Source organism: Rhineura floridana, chromosome 3 (assembly GCF_030035675.1).
Source record: "Rhineura floridana isolate rRhiFlo1 chromosome 3, rRhiFlo1.hap2, whole genome shotgun sequence".
NCBI lineage: Eukaryota > Metazoa > Chordata > Lepidosauria > Squamata > Rhineuridae > Rhineura > Rhineura floridana.
The window spans coordinates 71841139-71866367 of record NC_084482.1 but is presented as its reverse complement, the minus strand read 5'-3'; the positions used below and the strand labels follow the sequence as shown (position 1 = coordinate 71866367).

The 25229-nt window shown below is 41.6% G+C and overlaps 1 protein-coding gene across 6 annotated transcripts in view; it reads left to right on the top strand.

Moving 5' to 3' along the window:
* The first annotated feature begins 1065 nt into the window (after positions 1–1065).
* NDEL1 (nudE neurodevelopment protein 1 like 1) overlaps positions 1066–25229 on the top strand; it is a 50647-nt gene continuing 26483 nt past the window's right edge. Inside the window, exons 1-2 of one of the 6 annotated variants that reach the window (XM_061616525.1) lie at positions 1066–1224; positions 22900–22997. In XM_061616525.1, the coding sequence (XP_061472509.1) occupies positions 22912–22997 (86 nt within the window). In that variant the 5' untranslated portion in view covers positions 1066–1224; positions 22900–22911. The other 5 variants (XM_061616522.1, XM_061616524.1, XM_061616523.1 and 2 more) reach the window with 5 other exon arrangements.

Below are 25229 nucleotides of genomic sequence, written 5' to 3'. Positions count from 1 at the left end.
TGCTTCTTTGTCCTTTCCTACTGATGGGAGCCAATCAGAGTGAAAGGAGGTGAGTCAGCCACTGAGAAGACTCTTCTCAGTAGCTAGCACACTCCCTTCCATACTGATTAGCTCCTAGGGATTTCTTGTTGTTAGAGAAAACAGTAACAAGGACAGAGAAGAAGAAAGCAGTATTCAAAACTGGTCAGATTATTCTATAATCTTAGAAGGTGCTGGCTAAGTGGGGGCGTAGCTGTTAGTATCATGAAGAGAGCCTGCACTTCTAAATTTGCTACTACACTACTGCCTCGGAGCAGGTGGCCAAGGCTCTTTTAACAGCATACCTCTATGCATATTTACTCCAAAGCATGTCTCACTGGGCTACTCCCACATAAGTGTGCATAATATTGCAGTATAGGGTTTTATAAGTCAAAATCAACACTGTGCTTTGCACCTGGAAGCAAATAGGCAACCAGTGTAGATGTTTTAAGTACTAGTGATATGCAGTTATTAGTTCTTGGCTCCTCCTATTAATAATGTATCCACCACTGAAACAAGCAAAACAACTCTGGTCTAACATGGCAAAGAGAAAGAAAGAAAAAGTTAAACAAGTTCAACGAACAATGATTAATTATATTAAAAATGTTAAGACTTTTTTTTTTACATTCCAGGATAGATATGGGGGAAGAAATGGAATAAAATCTGTTCTGATTGGTTTTAGAATCAATTGAAGTAGGAAAAGATTGGCTACAATGAAAGTGGAAAATGGAAACACAACAGCCTAGTTCGCAATTCTGCACATAAGCCTGAAAGTAAGTCTCATTGCCATGTATAGGATTGCGCTACACGTGCAATCATCGGTGGGTTGGTTACTCGCAGCAAAAACAATTAAGAGACTTCTGGCACCTAAAAGATGTAGTGTACCGTAAGGTCATCACTCCAGGTAACAGGCCACTGCACATAGCGAGCCTGGAAAGAGGCAGAATGAACATTCAAGGTGGGCGCGGCCAGATCTGCATAATCCCGCCCCTTTCTCGTGGCTGGTCGTTCACCTACGCTGGCCCCGCCCCTGAATGGGGATGTGCTTGTCTCGTAGTGCCCCTCGCCTTCTGCTGTGACGTATGCTAGACGGTGGGTGCCCGGATGAGACAGGGTTCCGAGCTGTGTCAGTGACTGAGGCGATGCGGTGGCAGCACCCGTGATAGACACAGAGCGCCGCTGGACGGTTGAGGAGCGCGAAGAAGGGTGGGTCAAGAGGAAGAAAAGTGTGTGTGTGTGTGTGTGTGTGTGTGTGTGTTTATGCGCGAGCGGGAGGACTTTCTGAAGCGCAAGGTGGGCTGCGGTACTACTGAAACCGGGTGTGGCCCTCCGTCTATCTCTGCTGGGGCCCCCCTTCCGAGCATAACCTCTTTATTCCTTCCCCCCACAAGCTCGTGCCGATTGGTTATGAATTGACAACGGAGCAGATTCCGCCCCTTCTGGTCTTCTATTAGTTAGCAGGGGACTCATGGCCGACAGCGACTGGCTGAAGCGGTGTCATTCAGCGAGCGGCGAGGCGGGGCAGGGCTCCCTTCTTCCCCCCCGCCCCCAAGCGAAGAGGGTTCGTTGCCGTTCTTTCCTCGTGACCGGTCGGGGGGGGGGAGGAGGGAGAAAGAGGCCGGGGTTTGTTGCTCCTGTTTGGGAGAGGACTACTGCGTTGTTGGTGATGCCCCCTGCATCCCCCGTCGCCCCGCCACTCTACGCTGTCGACCAGCCCCGCCCTAAGGCTCCTCTCCAGACTTGCCCTTGCTCTGGACCGTTAACGCCGAAGGTTTCCGGCTACTGGTCCCGTGACTTGACTTACAGCATACTGCTGCTTTCTCCCCACCGTTAGGCCCTGGCATCAGGTTAGGCCTGCCTTCACTTTTGCCTCGCTTCACGCCGACACGAACCCTTTTCTGCCAGCTCAGTCCCCTAAATATGGGGCATCCTGTTACCGCTTCTTAACGTTTGTCTGCTCAGCTGCCTCCTCTGCCAGTTCAGCGTTTGGCCCCTGCCTGTCCGTTTCAGGCAAAACCAGTAACCGCTCTGGATTATCTTTTCTCTCTGCCTCTGGCAACCTTCACCAGGTGCCTTCTGCTTCTCTTGTTCCAACAAAATTTGTTTCGGTAAATGAGGCTCAAATCCTTTGTAATGTATGTAAAATCTTGGGCAGTTTGGATTTCTTCCAGTATTGAAGCCTGGTCACAGGAGTGACTCGGGCCCACCCTTACATGGTCTTGCCTGTCATTTCCCCCAGTGAATAAACCCTCCTTTTAAATTATTTATCTACTTTTATTTCTTTAAGACGTTTATATACCACTTAATTGTTTGCATTTCTAAGAGATGGATGATGTGCCACAGTTGTTGAGATTATATTACTGTTCATTCTGAGTCACTGGGTTGTGCTAGGAAAAAGAACATTGTTCCCCTTTAAACCTTTGGCTTAACCTCTGAGGGTTAAATTAGACACGTTGGGGATTTATCACACTGTATAAAGTGTGCATATTTTTAATGTTTACATTAGAAGGTGGCGCAAGTGAGATGAGCTGAATAATTTCTCTCTGCATTCTCATTGGGCTCACTTCTTGTGTTGCACCTCATCCAGGGGAGAGAGCCTGCAGTGAGGGAACATGGACAGGTAAGGTGTGGAAGGGACAGGGTTCAACTTGACTCTCCTATGCCACCTTTTACTCTGAAAATTAGATCCCACCTCCATCCTGTTTTATATAGGGAAGAGAACAACAAATGTGGTTGCTCCGATTGCATGCAGCTGAAAGCTGAATGCATATTTTCCCAGTGTTACTCTTGCCTCCATCTTCCTCTGTAGATTCGTCCTGTGTCAAACTGTAGATCACAGTGGACGCAGATCTGACTTCTTCTTTATTAGTCTATAAAGCACCATGTATATTGGTGCTATACTAATAATAGCACTTGTATAGAAACATCTCATTTACTCAGGTTGATTTTTGCTTGGAATCCTTTTAGCTGCTAGCCTGTCACATTTGGGAAAGGGAAAAGCCTAAGTATTTTGCTGTCAGGTGGTTGCTAGGATACTTAAATATACTGATGATGTAAGAGCACTAAGTTCTCATGAGTCACTGAAAATATTTTCCTTTTGCTTAGTGGAGGGAAGTGACAGGTATGGGAACAGATGCTGCATGTTCTGCCGAAGGTAATCAAATAGTTGGAAAGTGACTATGCTATATTCCAAGTACAAAAAAATTAAAAGTAAAAAAAATCGCCCCAAACAAATCCAAATTATGGTGTTTTGCCCCAAAGAGCAGGTAGCTTTTAAGAGCTGAACTAGTAGCACCATTTGTTTGTTTGGTAAAGCTGTCCTATAAAGGTTGTTGTCCTTGTTGTCTAAAGCCATGTTCTTAAAGCACAGAGGCAATTTTTATGTAGTTTGTTATTGGACATACCGTACACTCAAAGTAATGCTGATTCAGTTGCTTTAATGGTATTGAGCCTTGCAGAGTCATATGAGATGCACCATATCTAATATATGAGGGATGCAGATTTGGAAAGTAAAGCCTTTGCTGGGAGCTCAGCTGCTTCAAATAGAAAAGGAGAGAGGTGGAAGACTTGTATTTTGCAAGGTGAGAATAGTTTTGATGTCAGAGTCTGGAAGGTGATAAGAGAGAGGGTCTTTTCTGTGGTGCCCACCCCTTACCCCCACATTTATGATATGCTCTCTCCAAAGAGACTTGCCTGGCACCTACATTAACATCTTTTCAGCACTAGACAAATACTTTCCTCTTCTGCCCAGGTATTTGGTTACTGAACTTTTTCTGCTGCTTTGGAGGGTATCTTTCATTTAATTAGTTAGTTTTTCTGGTGATCATACTGCTGTTGAGGGAGACTGCTTTTTTAAAAATTGTGCTATATTGTTCATAATCATGTTCAGTGTTTTTCTATGTGTAATGCTATGTAATTTATTTGTATTTGTAATTTGTCTTTTCACTATTTGTTTTGTTAAGGCTCCTCTGTATAAGACAATGAATAAAAGATGATGATAATAGTTATTATTACTGATACAGATTTATCAAATGTCTGATGACCTCCTTGCCTAAGAGTTTGTAAACTGAAGACACAACCCCTAATTTATATGATTCCTTTAGAAGCCAGAGAAGATATGGATCTCCACTAAAGCTTCAGTCGAAAGTCTCATGTGGTTGGAGATAGTATAGTCTTGCCCTAGGGCCTCATGAACTGACTGGACACATCCTTCAGGTTTTATAGGAAGGGAAAATCTGAATATTTTGGAAAGAGCAAACAACCAGGCACCAGTAAAGTTCTTTTCTTTTGGGGGGTTTATTGAGAGCTTGGAGGCTGAAAACTGACATGGAGCAGTGACAGACCTGGTGGTAAATCATTGTTGGATTGTTTCCTATCAATATGAAACATCATAATCTGGTTCTGTTGTTCTGGTACATGGTCTCTGGTGGTTCTATAACATGGGAGAATGTTCCACTTTGGAGTGTCCTAGTTAATTTATCTTTATGATATATTGTCTGCAACAGTATATATTGGACTGAAATGTTGACCCTTGCCCTCCAAAATTGCCACTTGCAAGTAATTGCTGGTGTTAAGGTGCTATTGCTCAAGACCAAATTGCCCATTAAATGAAATTCTGTGTCACTTTTTCTCCCTGTTTGTTTAAAACTTTGCTTTCTCTCTGCAGGGGAAAATATGTAAATATGTGTCTCTTTTGTTGTGGGGTGGGGTGCAGACATGCAGGGGTGACCTTGGAGTAAAAATGACTTTCAGGGAAAGAGGTAAGAGCACTCTTCTTTCCTGCCTTTTTCTACTTGTTATTGATGCTTCCAGTGGCTACTTTTCATTTTAAAAACAAAATGTTGGGAATTTTTTCTTTCTTTCTTTAGACCATTTATAAACCGCTGATATTTAAATAAACTCTAAACTGTGTACAACATAAAGCATCTTAAAACTGGTGCTTCATGGTTTTAAACTTCGTATGGTTTTTAAAATTGTATATTTGTTTTTAATGTTCAATGTTTTTAATTTTTGTAAACCGCCCAGAGAACTTTGGCTATGGGGTGGTATATAAATGTAATAAACAAATAAATAAAATAAAACAGCAGATACAAAAAAAGATAAAATAGAATTAACTGACAAAACATCCTCTTTAGTATCAACATATATTATAAACACATATAAAGTTAAGTACCAAGAAATACAAGAAAATCATAACAAACTTAGTGGACTAAACAAAATACTTGGCTTCAAGAAAAAAATCAAGATAAAAAAACTTATTTTTAAACATAGTAGATTAAACAAAATCAGCTCATTTCTTAATCATAGTGTAATAAAAAGCAATTAAAACAGCCAGCCCCCTTTATAACAGAATTTCATCTAATTATAGTTGAAAATAGATACCGTTTAGTTTACTCAAACACACCCTTACAAGATCAACACACTCATGTTCAAACATACAAACATTCTGAACCAACACACTCAAGCTTACTATTTTAGCACATCTCAAAACACACTCTAAAAGCACTCGCATAATTCACTCACATCCTAAAAACAGCATACTCACATAGTATGAGAACCACCATGAGAACCATTCCAATCTACATGCATCAAACACACACACACAAATAAAAAAATAAAAAATCAGTGGTTCCCAACCTGGGGTTTATGACCCCCAGAAGGTCTGGGAAGTCATCCTGGGGGGGGGGGGGCACGAAGAGCCAAGAGAGGAATTATTTGTTAATTTTTTTAAAAAAGTTTTCAGGACAGCTGAAACAACCTCAGTAACTGCAAGTGACTTTCATTCCCAGCTCCTCACCCTGCCCCCCCAAGGAGACCAGCTGCTGATTGCTGTTCCTGGGCTCCTAGTTCCTGGAGAAGGGTAGGCCCAGCCTTTGCATGCTGCTTGGACTGGTGGCAGCAGCAGCAATAGCAGAAGGAGGAGAGTACAGACATGGTGGCCAACATGTACTGAGTGGGAGGTGTGTGGGTATGTGTAGAGGAGGGGAGTTCTCTGGCCTTCTTGCAACCCCTTCCTACAACCCACCAGACTTCTGCAATGTGAACAACACAGAAAGAGGCACGCAGCAGCGGTGGCACACTCTCCTCTTCCCATATATTTTCCTGTTACCAGGCTAAGGGAAGGTGGTGGTGATGGGGGGCTAAGGGAGAGAAAAGAAGATGGAGAGGTCACTCACCCCTTTGCGTCATAAAGGGAGGGAGAGAAAGGAGGCTGTGGCTGAGGAAGATTCCAACCTCACGCTCACTGGCTTCTTCCCTCTTCTCTCTCCTGTGGGACACCCTCCCTTTGGTGGAAGGGGCCAGGAGGGGGGAGTGAGTAAAAGGAGAGGAATGGGACCATGTGTGTTTGTTTTGAGTTCTCAGTCCCGCCACAGGTCACTTCAAGAAAGGAAGCACCTAGAATAGACACACAGCACACTTTACTCCAACCTTCCCTCCCTTATGTCCTGAGTGTCCTCCTGCCCACATGGCTGCTTCTCTTCACTCTTTCACTGAACCTCTTAAATTGTTGCCTTCTTTTGACCCACCGGACCTCTCCCCCACCCATCACTTGACACACATTTCCTCACTCTATCCCTGCCCTCTCACTTCACATTACTTTTCTCTTTTTCTTCCCTTTCTGCCAACTCACACTTACCTGCCCCCACCCCTGGCACCCAAGCTTGCTCTTATTTTGATTTTGCCTATAGGCTTGTGTGATCCATATATTTAAATGTATTATATATTTAGTGGGCTTTAATTTCCTGCCAGGCAGATTTCTCTTTTTCTTTTGGCTCTGTTTCTCTGCCTGCCTGCAAATTGTGGTGATGGCCAGAGTGGCAGCAGGAGGGAGGAGCAACAATTAACATGTGGGGGTCATGAACTTTTTTGAGGTTATAGAAGGGGTCCTATACTCATAAAGATTGGAAATCTCTGCTCTAAATAAAACATACATACCAAACACTCTCGCTTGTCTCTCACTCTAGGAGGCAGAAGCTATCCCCACCAGGCTCTCACCCTGGGGGTATAGAAACGTTTCCCATTAGACAATGACTTCCCTCATTTCTCAACTGAGGAACAATCAGTCACATATCAAATTTTCACCCTAAAGAGGAGCAGGCTTTCAATCACAACGGACTTGTTTGCCCATCTCTCTCCAGCACTTGAGGTGATGGTTTTTCTTGGTGGGGGATGGGAAATTTACACTGAAATTCATGTAATGTGGCTTCCACCTGCAGTATGCAGTTAGGGCCTGAATTAAGATGACTTCTCTTTAAAAGTGCAGGACTTTATAATAAGTACTTGAGAGCGTCAGAGCTCTGCCCAGGAGGCTTTCTGCTTGGCAATTATTAGAGCAAAGGGGAGGAGGGAGTGGTTGACTCACAACTGACGTTGAGAGAGAGAGAGATTTCACATCTCTAAGAATATGTACACTCTGATTGCCTAAGCTTGCATCATTTATTGAATGCATGCTTTGTAATTTATGCTGGAACCAACACAAACTTTGATATGTGGCCACAACAAACAAGTTTTTAAAGGGAGAAATAAGTTGATGAAAGTTTCACTGGATTCAACTATATGTGGATCATTACTTTCCCATGGAAGAAAGGAACAGCAGACTGCAAGTCTGATATTGGACTGGGTTTTTTTAATACAGATCTTATAAGTGCAAAGTTTTCCTTTTGATCTCGTTTACGTTTATGGTTTAGATAGGTTAACAAGCTGTATTGGAAAGGAAAAGCACCATGTTCAAAAACTAATTTGTGTTAAACTCCAGTAATTGTGTATATAATATCAGGAGATCTCAGATTTTAGAATTGGTTTCTACAAAATAATTCCTAACTTAAAGTGCAGTCTGTTACCATTCCTGGAAGGAAGCAAGTTGTTTGTCTCTTGTCTGTGAACGTAGATTGAGTTATTTTTGTAGATGCCATTTTAAGAATACAGTATTTTAGTAAACTAGTTTAGTGAGATTTAGTTGTTCTCAGAAAGTCTGGTATCATGATAATATGCTTCTCAAAGTAGACTGGACTGATAGGTAACTCACCAGTCCTCAAATGTTCTTGGATCTAAGTTTAAGAACTAGAAAGAAATGTGCATTTGAGGCTATTTGCAATTGAGAGAGCTTTTTTTTAAATTACTGTGCTTGCCAGAAGAACAATAATTTCTTATTGGGTAAAATGACAAGACAAGACTGAATTTGATGCTAATTTTGATATTTAATTTTTATATATCTTCTGGGAAGAACTTGGTTTGGTTATTTTATAAATAATTATGTTGATTCTTTCCCCCCTGGCATTTGTTTCCCTGGCAAGTACATTCCTGTTGTTGAGGACTTCTGAAAAGTGATCAATGGAGCACTCTCATTGGGTGATTAATGGTAAAACGATGGTCAATGGTTTCCCACAAATGCACAGATTGCTTTTGATAGCAAATGCAAGCTACCAACCAACTAAGTATTATGGGTCATATCCAGGGCTGTGGAGTCGGAGTCGGAAGCAATTTTGGGTGGAGTCGGAGTTGGTAGAAATGTAGTGACTTGACTTCAAAATAAAATTAATATTAATATTAATTTATTAATAATACATTAATATACATTTGCCATTTATGAAGGAATCAGAATCGGAGTCAGACAGTAGAAAAATAGAGGAGTCGGAGTCAAAGGTTTGACATACTGACTCCACAGCCCTGGTCATACCCAGTTGTGGCAACCACTCAGCTGTTCCACTCAAGGAGTCTTGTTCTGAGTGTAATGCAATAGCCAAATCCAATGTGTACCTTGCGCTTGCGAAATATGCTGCATATCTGCTATGATTATTATACTATGTGACAGTTAAGTTTGCATTACTGCTTCCACAACATTGTCAACTCTCAAACTTCTTGTGTGAATGTTATGTTAGTTCTCACCCTATACGCAAACCAGGATTCATGGCTTGTTTTGCTCCAAATGGTGGCTTGTTTGGAGCGAAACAAACCACAATCCAACATCAACTGAGCCAGGGAAGTGCTGACATCCTCTCCCAACCAGTTGCTAGAAGCATTTGGTTCACTATTCCAAAGTGAGCTATTTCTTATGGTAATGCTGGAATATGCTTCTGTGGAAGATCAGTAATAGCTTGCTTGAGTAATTGCCACTTAGAGTTTAAAAATGAGTTTATTATTTGTGCTTCCTCACTCTGAGTCTACCACTGCTTCACATACATACTTAAATGTGCAGTGAAGTTGGCACAAAATGACCTCAGATGTGTTCTTGTCATGTGGATGTGATCAGAGAGAAGTCTTAGAGATGCATCTGGTAGAACTTGGCAAGCTTATCTGCCGCTTATTTGTCTCATACTTGTGCTTTGATCTCATAAAGATTCATGTCAGTGCCATTTTCTTATTGCTTTCCTGCATACATTGTAAGAATGCAGTAAAGGAATAATATTGTGGAGGTTTCTTTTAGGAGGTTGTACTTATTGGTACAAACAAACACAAGTTTACTGTTAAGTTTGAACCTCTAATTTGCAAATCCTTTTTTTTAAGGCGACACATACCAGAGGCATTGCCACTGACTCTAAGGGCTTTATCCCTAAGCCCTGTTCAGACTTGATGCTGAGCCTGTTGCCACCCCTAACTTTTCTGCACACTTTCCCCAGATTAGTGTTGTATTACTAAGCATTTCAAGTGTAACCATAGTTGCCACTAGATATATATAGCCTTTAAAGCAGAAATTGAAACCATAATTACCCTTTACCCCAGATATTGAAATAAGGTAACTATGGTTAGCCATTATGATATGCTGGTTCAGTTAACCTGAGAAGGGGGGAGAAAGTCACATGGGCAACTAAGTGTATGAGTCAGTTGGTTGCTCCTGATCACCAAATCATGGTTTGGTGATTGGCTCAGTGTTGTGACTGAGACCAAGCGTTAATTGTAGGAGGGTAATGATGTGAGAAACTATAGGAGGGATAATAAAGAACAGTATGAAAAGTGCAAGCTCTTGGAGGGGTTGTTGTTCACCCTTTCGCAAATTAGTCCCCATTGTTTTTGGGTACAGATTGGATTTTTTTGAGATGGTCCTTAATATCTCTGAAAGAGGTACCAAACTAGACATGACATAGGAGATTTCCTGATATGCTTTTCTTTATTCAAAAACAGCTCCCACCCCTATCCAACTTATATCAGGACTGTGGTGCTATGGACTTATTTAGCTCAGAGTTAAAATTTGTTTTATTTGCAGTCACAGATTACTAATAGTTATCTTGTTATTCCTCATATCCATAAATTTGGCAAGATTGTTTGTTTCTAGACAAAATTCAGAGGGCTGACTGTTTAGCACAGGGGTGGGAAACCTCATGTGTGCAAGCTACTTCAAAGAGGCTTGTGCAAAGTCTTTAATACAGCTCCTGTGCTCCCCCCCGTTTTCTCAAACAGGAGTGCAGCGGCTGTCTTAAAGTCTTTTCCAAGTCTCCCTGCACTGCCATTTAGTCTCTGTGATCAAAGAGTTAAAGGGTGAACAAGAAGACTTGTAAAAGCATTTGGCAAGTCCACATTTTCCTTCTAGTTTTCTGAGATTGTGGGCTTAAAGGGGGAGAGGGGAGACTTGGAAGAGGCTTTTCCAAGTCTCCCCTCTCCCCCATTAAATCCTGATCATGGAGAATTAAGAGAAGTGCAGGGGATTTTGACAGGTGTGTGTTCCTGTCCACCTGCTACTTGTGTGGTGTCATAATGCCATGTGATTGACAGGAGGGTGGCCACACCCACCTGTCAAAATTTGGCCCGCAAGGCAGATCCTGATAAGGATCTGGCCTGTGGAGCCAAAAAGGTTTCCCGCCCCTGGTCTAGCATAGGTGAGTGATGCAGACACTCTTTCTTTGTTTCATCAGGGAAAATTACACCATATGATTCATTCTGTTTTCACCATTGGAGAACACTGTAGTATTTCCTCTCAAGGGTATAGACTTCCCAAAATCTAGGGGCTGGGAAATTGGAGTAAACCTGGGAAAAGGTGGGTGTTGGCTTTTTAAAATGTTCAGACAAGTTAATAATCCGTGCAAAACCAGACATAAGAAAAAAAGAGTTGGTAGGGCAGAAGCAATCATAATAAAAAATCAGTGGGGGAAACCTCTCCACTTATTTTAAGTAGGAATCAAAGCTTGCAGTCTTATGCAACGTAACTTGGAAGTAAATCAGCTGAAGATAGTGGGAATTGCTTTTGTCCTAATGCAAGCCTGCCTCCCAAAAGCATTGTGTTTCTTGCTCTTTGCTCTAAACAAATTTTAATCAAAGTAAAACTTATACCCTCTCTTTTACTTCTGAACAGAAAGAAAAATACATACTCAAGTAGGAAGGTAGACTGCTGTAAAAACAGTCTTAGGCTACAATCCTAAGTGCACTTACATGTACTGGTAGAATTGGTCAACATTGAATGTATTCTATATAATTTGGGTCTCTGTGGATTCACTCATTAGTCATAACATTAAGATCCTTCTCTCAGAAGATCTGTACGTCTATATAGAAGACCATGTGATTGAGCCTGGTTCTGTAGAAAGATTTTTATTCTACATAGTAACGAGAATGATCTTTCTGATGTGGAAAATGAAATGGGTATAGTTAAGTCTGTTGCTTTAACTATTTTCATCCTCTCTCACAAACTCATACATACCCCTTACATCTCTTGAAAATGTAGAAGAGGTTGATTTCGCTTTCTTCACGAACCTTCTAAGTCTCCATTCTGTCTTTGTGGAGCCCCTATTATTTGGCCCAAGAAGAAAGGGCATAAGTTTACATTGCACAAGGTGAATTGTCAGCACATCAAACTTTTTCTAACGAAGTAAGATAACAGGAAAGAGAGAAGAAAAAATGGGAATGAATAGAGAGAAAAGAAGGAAGTGAATATGAGAAAGAGTGGAAGAAAAATAGAGGTGCCTTGACAAGAATAGGGGAGTAAGAAGATGTTCTTCCCTTTACATTTTATTTGAGGATGAGATTCTGTCTCCAAATCTATAATTGGAGACCAAGACTCCCTCTTTCACCATTGTAATCTTTGGTGACCAGAATTTTGCCCCTTAGTGACAAAATGATTGTCCCTGTAAAAATATGTGAAATGTACTGTTTATATTTACTGTTATGAAGGCTGTTGGCTTGCCTAGTTCAGTCTGTATGGTCTTGATCTTGATCAATCTCTTTAACAGATGTTGCCAGAAATCTAGTCATGATGTGATAAGAGTCTTCCAGGATCACTTCTCCAGAATAAATTATGTACAAAACTGATATTGGCAAACAGGAGCAATGCCCCAAAGAATCCTGGGAATGATAATATGACATAATAAAGATTATTCCTGTGTTGCAGTTCTTATAATTAAGAGAAGATAGAAGAGTTGACTTCAATCCATCATGTGTTAAGCTTTGTAATGCTGCCTGGTAGCTGTGAGGTTGGGGTAAATAATCCCCTGAGGGAATCTGGGAGGGGACTTGAGCTCCCACTGCCTCCCCTGAAGTTTGTACCTTTTGTGTGCCCTTATAATTCCTCAGTCTTATGGAGAAAATTTGCTGTGTGGATTTGAGGATTTTGGGAATGAAAACCTGATTCTGGATCTAACATTTTGTCTCTCTTCTGCAATTGATAATGAGAGTTTTTAAGATGGGATTCAGCTATGTCGAGACTGACTTAGTCTCTATAAATTAGCTTTTTGCTGTTTTGTTCTACTAGTTTTGTCAGCGTTCAGTTTGCAGGAAGTCCACTACCATCATTGGTCAAAACTGGTTGCAGAGGGGAACAACTAAACTTTGAAGGACCATTCAACTAGCAAATTCCCTGTCAGAGATTATCCTTTTCTTATTTGTGCTTGGAGTCTTCTTCTGTACCAAAAGGTGTATGGACAGTGCAGTATCCTTGTGTACAGGGATTGCTTTATGTTTAATTATGTTTTAACACATTTTACTTTTTTGGTTTGAAAAGCAGATAACTCTTAACAGTTGCTATGCCAAGACCAGATGTGCTCCTGACTTCAGCTTCTGTTAGACATAGGAACACTGAAGACCTGTGCATTGCTGAGTGTGTTTGCCCTAGGCATGGTGACATGGCCATGGTGACATGGGCATGTAATACTGGGAGGAAGAAAGCCAGCTGATCTCTGCTAATTGAAGTACACTGCCCCAGCTGGTTCCTCAAACCAGCCATGCTGTTCTTAGCTGCCTGCTTCTCAGCCTTTGTTTTCTGTGCAGGAGAATACACATACACACACAAACACAGTGTTTCATTGGTAATGGGTGATGTGTTCCTATCCTTAACTAGGTTTCATGGTGTGACCTTGCTTTATTTAAAGAAGTAAATAGAAGTAAGAGACTCAACCAGTGTGCAAGATAAAATCCCACTTTTATTGGAAGAGCCTACAGAGACACATGCATGTTTAAGCATATACGTTGCCTTGCTCATGAACAAGCACTGGAGGATTTCACTCTGCTATTAGGGGTTGGGGAGTGGCTGTTCTCAGTCTCTGGTGTGATTTGTTTCTTGGTGATTCTTTGGTGGGTGCCACAAGGGAATCTGACAGAGAATTAACTTTGTTTGCTTTGTTTCTGACCTTGTTACGAGCTGCTTTGAGAAGAGTAAGTGTCAGTGTTAATTATTTGGCATACTCATTTTATATGAGACCTCTTGCATCAGTTTATTCCTTCTAGATTGGAAGATGTTATGAGTTCTTACTTTGTTCTGGTTTTGTGAACTGAACTTGTCCCCAATCAATTCTCAGATCTTGGTGATTTGTTATAGATGGCATATCAGTAAGGTGGTTTTATTTCATGGAGTACGCTGAAAAGTTGGATATTTTTTTCTCTTTTAAGTTGGCTTTGTATTCCCTAGGAGCAGATAAGTAAGTTGTCCAGAATACAGTTTTTCTTTTAATAATCACTCATTGTGTTTCTGCTACTTGGCTTTTGATTCATTGAACTGATTCATTGAACTGAACATACTGATACTGTTTATTTTGTAGTGCTTTACTTGTGCTATCTGTTACACTTGTTCCTTGTTAGGTTATTGTTCCCTTGCAACAGTATATAACACAGCAGAACTACCATTCATTGCCAAGGAACTAAAGCCATCAAAATTAGGTAACAGTAGTTTACATTAAAGAAGTCCCCTACTCCTTGGGCATGCTCATATTGAGCTAGCTATTCATCCAGTTCATAAATAAATCAGTTAACATTTGTAGTTGTAGAAAAGGATGCAACTACTCCATTTGCTAAGCCAAGATTTTCAGGGGCCTTGCTTGCTGGCTGAGTCTCCAAGAGTCTTTCTGGTACCCAATTTATGTATTACCTCTGGTTCATGATAAACATTAGTTCATGACAGTAAGAGGGATCTTGACTATTTTAGGGTGCAAGGAGGCAATGATTTTATGCAAGAAGAATATTTTGGGAAAATGCCTATTAGTCACAAGCAGCTGGTTTTCATACAGAGATTAATCTTATCCTGGTCTGAGGTATTCAGTTTCCTTCAAGGATGTAGAAAAAATAATATGATTTTGAACTTACTTCACTGGGGACCATAAGGTTTCCCTATTTAAATCTTTTCTTAGCTACCAAAGCCTCCCCCCTCTTTAGCATGGTACATCACATTGCGATCAGAAATGCTGGAAGGACGGATGTTACTGGATTTGAGTTTAAAACTAATCACTTGGTCTTGGAATAGTCTCAATGTGAACAGTACCCTGAAGTTGGGGAAGAAGTTGAAACACAGGGGCTTTATTGCAAGCAACACTGGTCTGGATCTCTGTCCTCATTCAGGTTCCACTGGCTCAACAGGAAAAGCCTATAAGATGAGGTTTGCTTATTCATTGGCAATAACATTATATAGTGTTCATACACATAATCCTTGTGATCCTTAAAACAACTGAAATACTATTGTTTACTAGGGGCTGTACCCCTCCTTGCATTGTGTGTTAGTCCTCCCTCCTGTGTCGGAATCTGCCTCATGCGTCAGATTTTACAGGTGGGCAGAGATGGGCCTATCCACCTAACAATCAAGGGATGTCACAAATGATGTCATGTATTGGAATCCTGAAGGTGGGAATTCAGAGCACCTCACAGGCACCAACTTGCTACTAAAATAAAGGTTTTCACCTTTTAGCAGTGTGTTACTGCCTGTAAGGTATTTTGATATCCAGACATAGAGACATCAAAGTACAGTAAAACGGAGTACAATTGGGTGTACATCAGAGTTCCCTGCATGCATCTTTCCTGCGCACTCAAATTAACCCAGATTTATCCCTTCATATCAGATGATGTGGGTGGTGGTGGCCAATCCTGCTTAGTGTTCCCACCAAACTGTTGGGAGAGTGAGGGATACATTGAAGCTTTTCCACACACCCCATGGTTTTTTTGGGGGGGAGCTTGCTTTGGTTGTGTGTGCCTGTTCCCAGAAAGAAACAGGCATGCACAGCCAGATTGAGCCTTTTGCAAGCCACCCCACATGGCTCCTTTCAATAGCAAATGGAGCTGTCTCTGTTGCTCCCCCCAAGTCCTTCTTCCCTCTTCTTAGGCTTTCCTTCAGCCACTCACCCTTCCTCCTCTGCTTCCAGTACCCAGCCTGCCTTCTCAGTAAATGGGGCTATCCCTGTTGCTCCTCCCCCTGCATAAAGTTCTTCTTCCCTCTTCTTGGGTTCCCCCTCAGCTGTCACCTCTGCCTCCTTAGCTGCCCACCCTTGCTCCTCTACCTCCTCTCCTCCTTCAGTCATTGTCCTGCCTGCTTGTCCCAGTTGTCATCACATCACTGCCACCCACCCTTCCCCCTCTGCCTCAGTCTTAGCCTCCTCTCCTCCTTTTGTCCCTGCCTCCTCCTCCTGATTGTCATCATGCTGTAATTCACAGGACTATTACCATCTGTTGGTGGCCACACAAATTACACCATGTTGATAGTCTTACATGAATATATATTAGAGAAAATACGCTACAGATGTTGATGCTGAGAAAATAGTGACTTACCTAAGATCACCCAGTGAATTCATGGTGGAAGCAAGATTTGAATTAGGAATGAGTTATTCACATCTAGGTTGCTTAGCCAGTATGCTATAATAGTTCTCTGTTTGGACTTGAAGAGAGAGAGAGCTATCTGTTGAGGATTCTCCCTTATTGCACATTTAGATTTTATTTCTTTCCTTTTCCATTAATTGGCCAAACAGCTTCACACAATTTACAATTATTCACACTCACATTAGGCAAAATGCTAGTCGCTGTTGGAGGCTTTGGGCTTCATAAGGCACTTACTCTGCGGACCTTAGTTTTTATCTCCGTTTTGGAATTCATATGTAGAATCGATGATATTCTTTACCTTTCACTTCCTCTATACCTCTATGGCCTTTTTGCATAGAACCGATTTGCAGAGTTGCTACCTGTGAACTTGTAGGCAAAGTTATACTACATTTGAAATCCCTTCACAATAGCTGCCAGTTCTCTTCTTTCTAGAAATTGCAATTTACCGTGCTCTCAAAATGTTATTAGATGCAAATCCTTTCATAATCATTTATAGGGCATAAGGCTTATAACTGACTATGATTTTCCAGACCTGTTGAGTTTCATTTCTGCGCAGCATCTGAAGGCAAACTAATATTGTACTTGTTCAGTCGTCTGCTTGAACCTTCTCAAGTTACCATTTGGGTGCTTTCAATTTAAACTGTAAATTCAAAGTCCTTGGAAAGAGCAGGCACACTGTAGCATGGAAGAAACCACAAATATTTCATTCCTGGAATGTTGCAGACTGCTTTAAATAGTACTTTGGCACAAATACCACTGATGTTACCACACTAACATGGAGGCTGGGCCTGCCAAGTCCCAAAATGCCATTTAGCAATTTGATCTATTCCTTGAGTCACTTCCCATTATGATGTCTGTTTACATGCATGGGTTCTATGTCCCAATTCAGGGAGTCTATATTGGATCAGTTGCATTGGTTATGATCCAGCCCAATTGCCATATATATGTAGGCAGGAGGGTAGTACAGGCATACCCCGCTTTAACATACGCAATGGGACCGGAGCATGTACTTAAAGTGAAAATCTACTTTAAGTGAAGCACTACTTTTTTCCACTTATCGATGCATGTACTGCACTGCAATCGTCATATATGGGCATAACTGATGTAAATAACACATTTATAACTAAAATAAACATAAAATAAAATAAAGTAAGCTTACCTTTAATGTCAGCTGGCAGATGAGAAATGGATGAACGAAAATTTACATGTATTGCAGGAAGGATGAAGGAGAAGGCATATCTTCTACTTCATAAGTTGAGTCATCAAGGGCTAGACGCTTTCTTGCTGGCGACTTGGATGGTCTACCTGAAGTAGGAGTAGGGCTTGGGGCTGATGTCGATGCTAGAGATGGATCAGTGGATGTTGATGGTCTGGAAGATTGATTGGGTGCTGCTGCTGGCCTTTTGAGAAAGTAGGTGTCTATGGAGGTTTGAACTGTAGCTCTTTTCTTTTCCCTGTAGATTTCTTTGTAACAGGCATAAGCCCCCGAAATGTTTGCATTGACTTTGGAACTTCTTTCAAAGTTCCTATCATGCTTTTCAAAAAGAGCCATGGCGCTATCAAGATGATGGAAAGCTTCCAAGAGAACTTTTGAAGTTAGGCCTTCAGGCTGTTCCATGGTCTCATCCTCATCCGGCACATTTTCTTCCTCTCTTTCCTCTTCAAGTTCAAGAAGATCTTCATTGCTGAGGGGTTCAGTATGGGACGCCATAAGCAACATCTTCTGCTTCCACTTCAAGCTCTAATTGCCTTGCCATCTCTACAATATTTTCAGTAACATCAGCTACAGGATCTGCAAAGGCTTCGACATCATCAAATAACTGTGGGCATAATTTTTTCCAGGCCCCTTTCATTGTTGTTTCCTTGATGTCATTCCAAGCATCTCTTATAGTTTTAATGCAATCCAAGATGTTGTAGCTTTTCCAGAATTTCTTTAGGACTTCTTGCCCTATCCCCTCTTCATTTTCTATTGCTGCAATACACTTGCTGAAGGTTCTTTTCAAGTAGTTCAACTTGAAGGTGGCTATGGCAAGTTGATCCATGGGCTGCATGAGTGAGGTGGTATTCGGTGGTAGGAATTCCACTCGAATGTTAGGGTTCAGTTCATCTAACGTTCGAGGGTGGCCAGGAGCATTGTCTCCAAGGAGCAAAATTTTAAAAGGGATATTGTTGTCCCTTCAATAGGCTTTCACCTCTGGTACAAAGCAGGTGTCAAACCAATCTTCGAAAACGGCTGCAGTCACCCATGCTTTTCTATTAGACCTCCAATGCACTGGAAGTCTAGTTTTAACATAGTTCTTTAAAGCTCTAGGGTTTTCCCAACGATAAATTAGCATAGGCTTTAGTTTCAAGGCATTGCATTGCCGCCTAACAGAAGGGTTATTCCTTCTTTAGCTGGCTTGTAGCCTGGCATTGTTTTCTCCTCTCTGGCGATGAAGGTTCTTGCAGGCATCTTTTTCCAGAACAGCCCAGTCTCATCCACATTAAAAATTTGTTCTTTGGAGTAGCCTCCCTCTTCAATAATTTTGACAAGGTTGCGTGGATAGCTTTCTGCAGCCTCAGTATGTGCAGCAGCTGCCTCTCCTTGCACTCTGATGTTATGTAGGTTAGACCTCTTCTTGAACCTGTCAAACCATCCATGGCTTGCAACAAATTCGGCATCCTTCGCTGCCTCGTCTTTCTTAGCCTTCAGTTCATTGAATAGGCTTAAGGCCTTACTTTGAATCATTGCCTGGCTTACAGGAACCTGGCGTGCAGTCTTATTTTCTATCCAAAGTATTAAGAGTCTTTCCATGTCTGCAACAAGGCTATCCCTTTTTCTAATTTTTGTTGTGTTCACTGGCGTAGCACTCTTAACTTCCGCAACAATTTTTTCTTTGCTCTTCATGACCGTGTTAACTGTCGTTGGAGTGAAGCCTAGCCTTCGGCCTATCTCAGCTTGAGAAACACCTTCATCAGACAGTTTAATCATTTTAAGCTTCATATCTAAGGTGATAGATTTACGACTTTTCTTTGTATCTGCCATTATGTACTGTACTGTAATACTGTACAGTACTGTACTGTACAGTACTGAAGGCAAGGGAAAACAATACCAACACCCCACACACACGCCAATGGGAGTCACAGGCCAGCAGTGGCAAAAGCCAGAACCAATGATGGGCAGAGACAGAGAGAAAAAGCAGGAAAGGAAGATGGGACAATGGAGAAGTATAAAACGGGACAATGGACAGGTATACAAATGAAATCAGGGGGATCTAAAGATTTTTTTTATTTTTTATTTTTTTATCAAACAATTACAGCAAAGCAGATGGGACAATGGAGAGGGAGAGGTATAAAATGGGACAGTAAAATGAAATCAGGGGGATCTAAAATGAAATTGGGGGATCTAAAGAGCACAAGGTGTCCCCCCCACACACACTGCCGCCACCGACCTAGGCCGGGGCAGGCAGAGCTCCGATCGCTCTTTACAGTACTGTACTGTAAAGTAAAGTACTCAAGTACTACTTAAATGTAAAACAAAATACAGTACTGTATCTTTAAATGTGTCTCCAAGGCAGCTGCCGCCACTCCGCTCGCTCATATCGCTCTGCTCAACGCTCCACTTGCTCAGATCGCTGCGAAGACAACGCTTCGCAATGCACGTGGCACGTCAGTGTCTGTTACTGCGAAGCGCACCTATGTTACAGTGGGGTATGGTGGAGTATGGAACATGAACGTTATAGCGAGGCAATGTTAAGCGAGGTAACGTTAAGCGGGGTATGCCTGTATAGCAGAATGTAACAAATTATTAGTTTTATATTCTGGATGGATTAAAAAAAAAGCAAGGTAACCTATATGTTAAAACAATTGCATATCTCAATGGCCATTTCCATGATCTCCAATCTTTTGGCCATTAGACTATGATACCGTTTTTATAAAGTTATCATTTTAAAATTTTGTGTATGGAATATATCTATATTTAACTTATAGGTCACCTTGACTTTTTTGTATCCAGAAAGTATTGGCCAGGGAATTATACAGCCACGAGGGTGACTATACTATAGCCAGAGTGGATTTTTTGCATTCCGCAATGTTAAATTGAAAGTATCCCCCCATGCCATTCTGGTGCTTCCCATAAGCTCATTTCAAAACAAAACCTTACAAAACTTATATCCTGAACTCAAATGCTTGCTTAACCGTCCTGTAAATTTTCATGGCGATAAACAAAACAGTCAGAGAATCGAGAGTTCAAAGTCTAAAAAGAGGGGGGGGGAACCTCAGACCCCTTTTGGACTTTTTTGTCTCAGAGTTCTCATAATTTGTTGAAATTCATTAAAAACCAGCCTTGTTCACTGAGTATGTGTAATCATGTTACGGACCTTGCCTCATACTCTGAGCTTCATCTTCTGCAGTTTAAAAATTTAAAAAATGTCTGGCTGATATATAATTAATTTAAGAAACTTTACATTGAACTTGATGTCGGGCATGCTCAGTAAGAACTGTCAGTGTTCTAAAAGCCAGACTCACAGCTGCTGGGCTTTGCTAATCAGGGGGCCACACCCATACCAGACCTTTATTTCACTTTAGACAGTCATGGTTTCCCTCAAAGGATCCTGAGAAGTGCAGTTTCTGAAGGGTGCTGAGAGGAGACCTCTATTTCCCTGACAGATCTCCAGTGTCCAGAGTGGTTTAACAGTCAGCCACTCTGATTGAAGCTCTGTGAGGGGAACAGGACGTCTCCTAGCAACTCTCAGCACCCTTCAATAACTATACTTCCCAGGATTCTTTGAGAGAAGCCATGACTGTCTAAAGTGAAATAAAGATCTGGTGTGGATGTGGCCAAGGACAGCTTTAGTTTAAATGTGGGTGGGAGGCTACATGTGCCTGCTGTAGAATAAAAAGGTGGGGGGAAACCCTGAAAAGCAAATGATACTATTCCCAATGTTTTCCTTTTGGAAAGGAAAGGGGCTTCCCCTCTGCCCAGTGCCCACCCACCCAATCTCCCTGCCCTCCCCAAGGTCAGTTTCACCTATCCTAACCATGATTGCACAGGAGTAAATCCCATTGAACTCAGTAAGCATGCAAATGATCAAATCTGCCTTTCCCCTCCTTTCCCTTTCCTCTGCCTTCTTCCTCCCCTCCCCTCTTCCTCCTCTGCTGCCCACTCCCTCCCTCCCTCCCTCCCTCCCTCCAGTGAATTTTACCTGTCCTAAGCATGATTGCATTATTTGTGCTGATTACAGGTATTGCCACCACTCACCATACAGAGTCACATGTTCCCAATTTCTTCCAAGCTACACAGGAAGTGGATTGGACTGTGAAAGACCAACCCAAATTGTTTCTCCATTTTGACAAATTTTAGGGCAGTGCAGTATCTCAGAGAGGAGGTCAAGTCTCCTGCTCCCCTGGTGCATTCAGTATAGCTGCCCAGTTTCTCTACTTTTTAAAGTTTGGTAGAAATATCTGTTGGCTATAGGTATCTTCTTAAACCGCAAGGGTTTGTGTTTTTTTTGCCTATTAGTGAATATATTGTCTTTTTCTTGATTATTCACTGTTTATATTCCTCCACTGCACTTCATGATACTTCCTCAAGTTGAGCTAAAATGACACTGCCTTTTGAGAGCTGCAGTTGTGAGTTGACATTTTTTTCTTTGTCATGTTCTATATAGTCAAGTGCAGTGGAATACTTGGTTGTTTGTGCTTTGAATTCTGAGATCAGAAATGTGGGTCACAGAACTGAAGGATGTGCCAATTCATTTGCCTGGAAGGAAAAAATGGTTATTGATGCTTGTCAGACATCAACCGTATTCTTTGGCTAAGAACATTAGCATCTGTGCACATGTGGGGAATGAAAAGCTATGGTAAATGTATGTTATTCCTGCCTGTGTCTATCAGTGACTGGAAAGAGTGCCTCAACGTTAGGGAAATACATGCAGTCTTTGTCATGGGAGAACCATGGCACAGATGCTTGCAGTGATCTTCTGTTGTAGGGCTGGGGTCTTTAGTAATCCTCTGGAAGGAGGCATTTGGCTACATTTTAAATGTCTTATGTTTTTTGCAAACTGCCTAGGAGTATGACAAGTGCCGTTATTTACATATAATAAATAAATAAATAAATAAAATCAGGTTTTGAGGAAATGGCCTCTCAGGCCAAATTGGGACCCATGTTGAGCCAAACTGGCCTTGTGGACTGGAGGTTCCCCACACCTTGTGGTAGAACTTCCAGCATCCATGAACAATTGTGTTTTTTGGTTGGCATGTCAGTGCAATTCATTATCTCAGTACTTCTGAACAGATAATGCTGTTGAGCCATTCTGTCACATTCTATTCACTCTTCAAGTGCTAGAAAAAGGGCAGTTTGAAAGCATTGTCAGCCTCTCCTTGTCTGGGGCAGGAACAACCCATTGTTCAGCTTAAATGGCTGACCAAACTTTACTTCACTTCTGTCCTATAACTCCTATTTGGTGGATGCTAGGAGCACTAATTGTAGTGGTTACAAGTCTCATCCCCTGGCTGAAAAGCCTATTGCGCTGCTTAAAAACATGAATGCTTGCATATTCCTCAGCCAGATTTGTTTCAACTCTATTAACCCTTTTGTGAATATCAGTGTACTAGTGGTATGTTTGGTCTTAGTGTTTCTTCTCAAAACATTTAAAGGGGAATGCACCTTAAATGCATCTTCAAAAGACTCTTGAGGCCCTGGCCCATCTTGGGAATAGGAAGGATCCTTGGCTTGCTGATTTTTTCATTGTCAGTCAAAGCTGCCAATGACCCAACATCCATTTATTTTGCGGACAGAAATAGAAGGTGGGGTGTAGATCTACTTGTAGCTTTGGAAAGCTGGCAGATATGGGCTTGTCCCAGACCAGTAGAGCATTCTGTTAAGCTCTGTCAACTTGAATTTTACAGGTGACCTCAATCATGGACTGTGAAGAAATCCCTGAGTTTTCATGTCCAGAGGAGGAAACTGCATACTGGAAGGAGCTATCTTTAAAATATAAACAAAGGTATGGTTCTGGTAGTGGTTTATTGCTAGTTTTAATCTGCTAGATGGTTAATGCTCAGCAATACTGCATGTGAGAACGATCTTGGAATTGTTGATCACAAGCTGAATACGAGCCAACTGTGCGATGTGGCTGCAAAAAAGGCAAATGCTATTTTAGACTGCATTGACAGAAGTATTGTTTCCAAATTGTGTGAAGTACTATTTTCCTCTATTCGGCACTGGTTAGGCCTCATCTTGAGTACTGCATCCAGGTCTGGACACCCCACTTTAAGAGGGATGCAGACAAATTGGAAGAGGTTCAGAGGAGAGCAGCAAGGATGATCAGTGGACTGGAAACAAAGTCTATGAGTCTATGAGGAGAGACTGAAAGGACTGGGCATGTTTTGCCAAGAGAAGAGGGAGGGGAGATATGATAGCACTCTTCAAGTACTTGAAAGGTTGTCACACAGAGGAAGGCCAGGATCTCTTTTCGATCATCCCAGAGAGCAGGACACAGAAAAATGGGTTCAAGTTACAGGAAGCCAGATTTTGGCTGAACATCAGGAAAAGCATCCTAACTCTGAGAGCAGTACTATAATGGGACCAGTTACCTAGAGAGGCGGTGGGCTCTCCAACACTGGAGGCATTCAAGAGGAAACTGAACAGCCACCTGTTGGGTATGCTTTAAATTGGATTCCTGCATCGAGGAGGGGGTTAGACTCGATGGCCTTATAGGCCCGTTCCTTCTCTACTATTCTGATTCTCTTGCATTGAAATTGCTTTATTTGGGATAACCTTTAAAATGTTAGTTACAGCATTAAGAAGCTGCAGTTAGAAGCCATGTGTCTTCAGCATAGCTATGAGCTATATGCTTTGGGGTGCAGGAATAGAAGTTCTTTGTCAGTGGTGGCCTTGAACTGTTTGAAATCTCCTTTTGAAAACGATGGGGCCCTTTCTCATCTCAGGAATGCTTGGCAGATTTTCTCATGCCTCACTGAAGGGTTAAAGTTTAACCGTTAAACTATCTCTGTAAAAAGTACAAGTTTACTGAAGTCTACTTTAGATACAAGGCTGCCTAGTTTTGATAATAAGGTCATTCTGAGTTGCAGGAGCTTCTAACTCCCCGTTATTTTTTAACAGTGATTAGGATGCTATTTAAGCCTCTGGCTCTTGTATATTGAATGATTGCAGCCCAGCACCTGCATAATCTGAATGAATTCAATTTCCTGCTTGAATATAAAATATGACCACTGTGGGGTAAAAGACAAACAGCAATTATGGGTTAGTAGAAAGCTCCCCTCCCACAGAGATCAGATAGTAGAATAATTGTCCTGACTTGTAGGGTGGCTTTTTATATAGTTAGCTGTTTCTTACCTAGAGAAGTATTTGTTTTTAAAAAAGCAGTGATGTTGGCTTAATAAACAAGATGTGTTGTGAGGGTTTTTTTAGGGGTTTAATAGGGGTGGGCAGAAGGTATCTTGGGAAATTTGTAGATGATTGGCAAGGTTTTCCAATTCCTAATGTTTAACACTAGCAAAAAGGATTCCAGGAACTCATTTAGGTCATCTGCTGCCTTACCTGGTGCTATTGAAAAGGAAAAAATAGAGTTGAGGGTCATTGATACACTGAGGACACCTTACTCCAAATCTCCCAACACTTTCCCCCAGTAATTCCAGAAAAACGTTAAAAAGGATAGATGGGGGATGAGATGAGATTTTAAGACACTGCTTAGGTCAGGATAAATACCATAGGGCAGAACAGTAATCCCCCAGCACCACTTTGTGAGTTCTGCTTGACAGGTACAGGCTAAACCACCACGTTGCAATCTCTTCAGCCCCAACGCCTGCCTGCTCTCATATCAGAACATGGGAAGCTGCCTTATACTGAGTCAAATTGTTGGTCCATCTAGCTCTGTATTATTAACATTGACTGGCAGCAGCTCTCCAAGCAGGAGCTCTTTGAACCCTACCTGAAGATGCTGGGGATTGAATTTGGGACCCTTTTTGCATGCAAAGCATGTGCTCTATCAATGAGCTATGATTCTTTCCCAACTGCACTGCAAGATTATCTACTGACTCCCTTCTCCTCCCTCACCTGAGGTGAGGCAGATGTCAATGAGGGATAGGTTTTTTCATTTTTGATGCCCCACGCATGTCCTCAAGGTGTCATTCAGGCACTAGGTAAGTACATTTTTATTCATCCAAGCATTTAAAACTTTTTGGTGAGTTTTTTGTGGGTTTTTTGTTAGTATGTT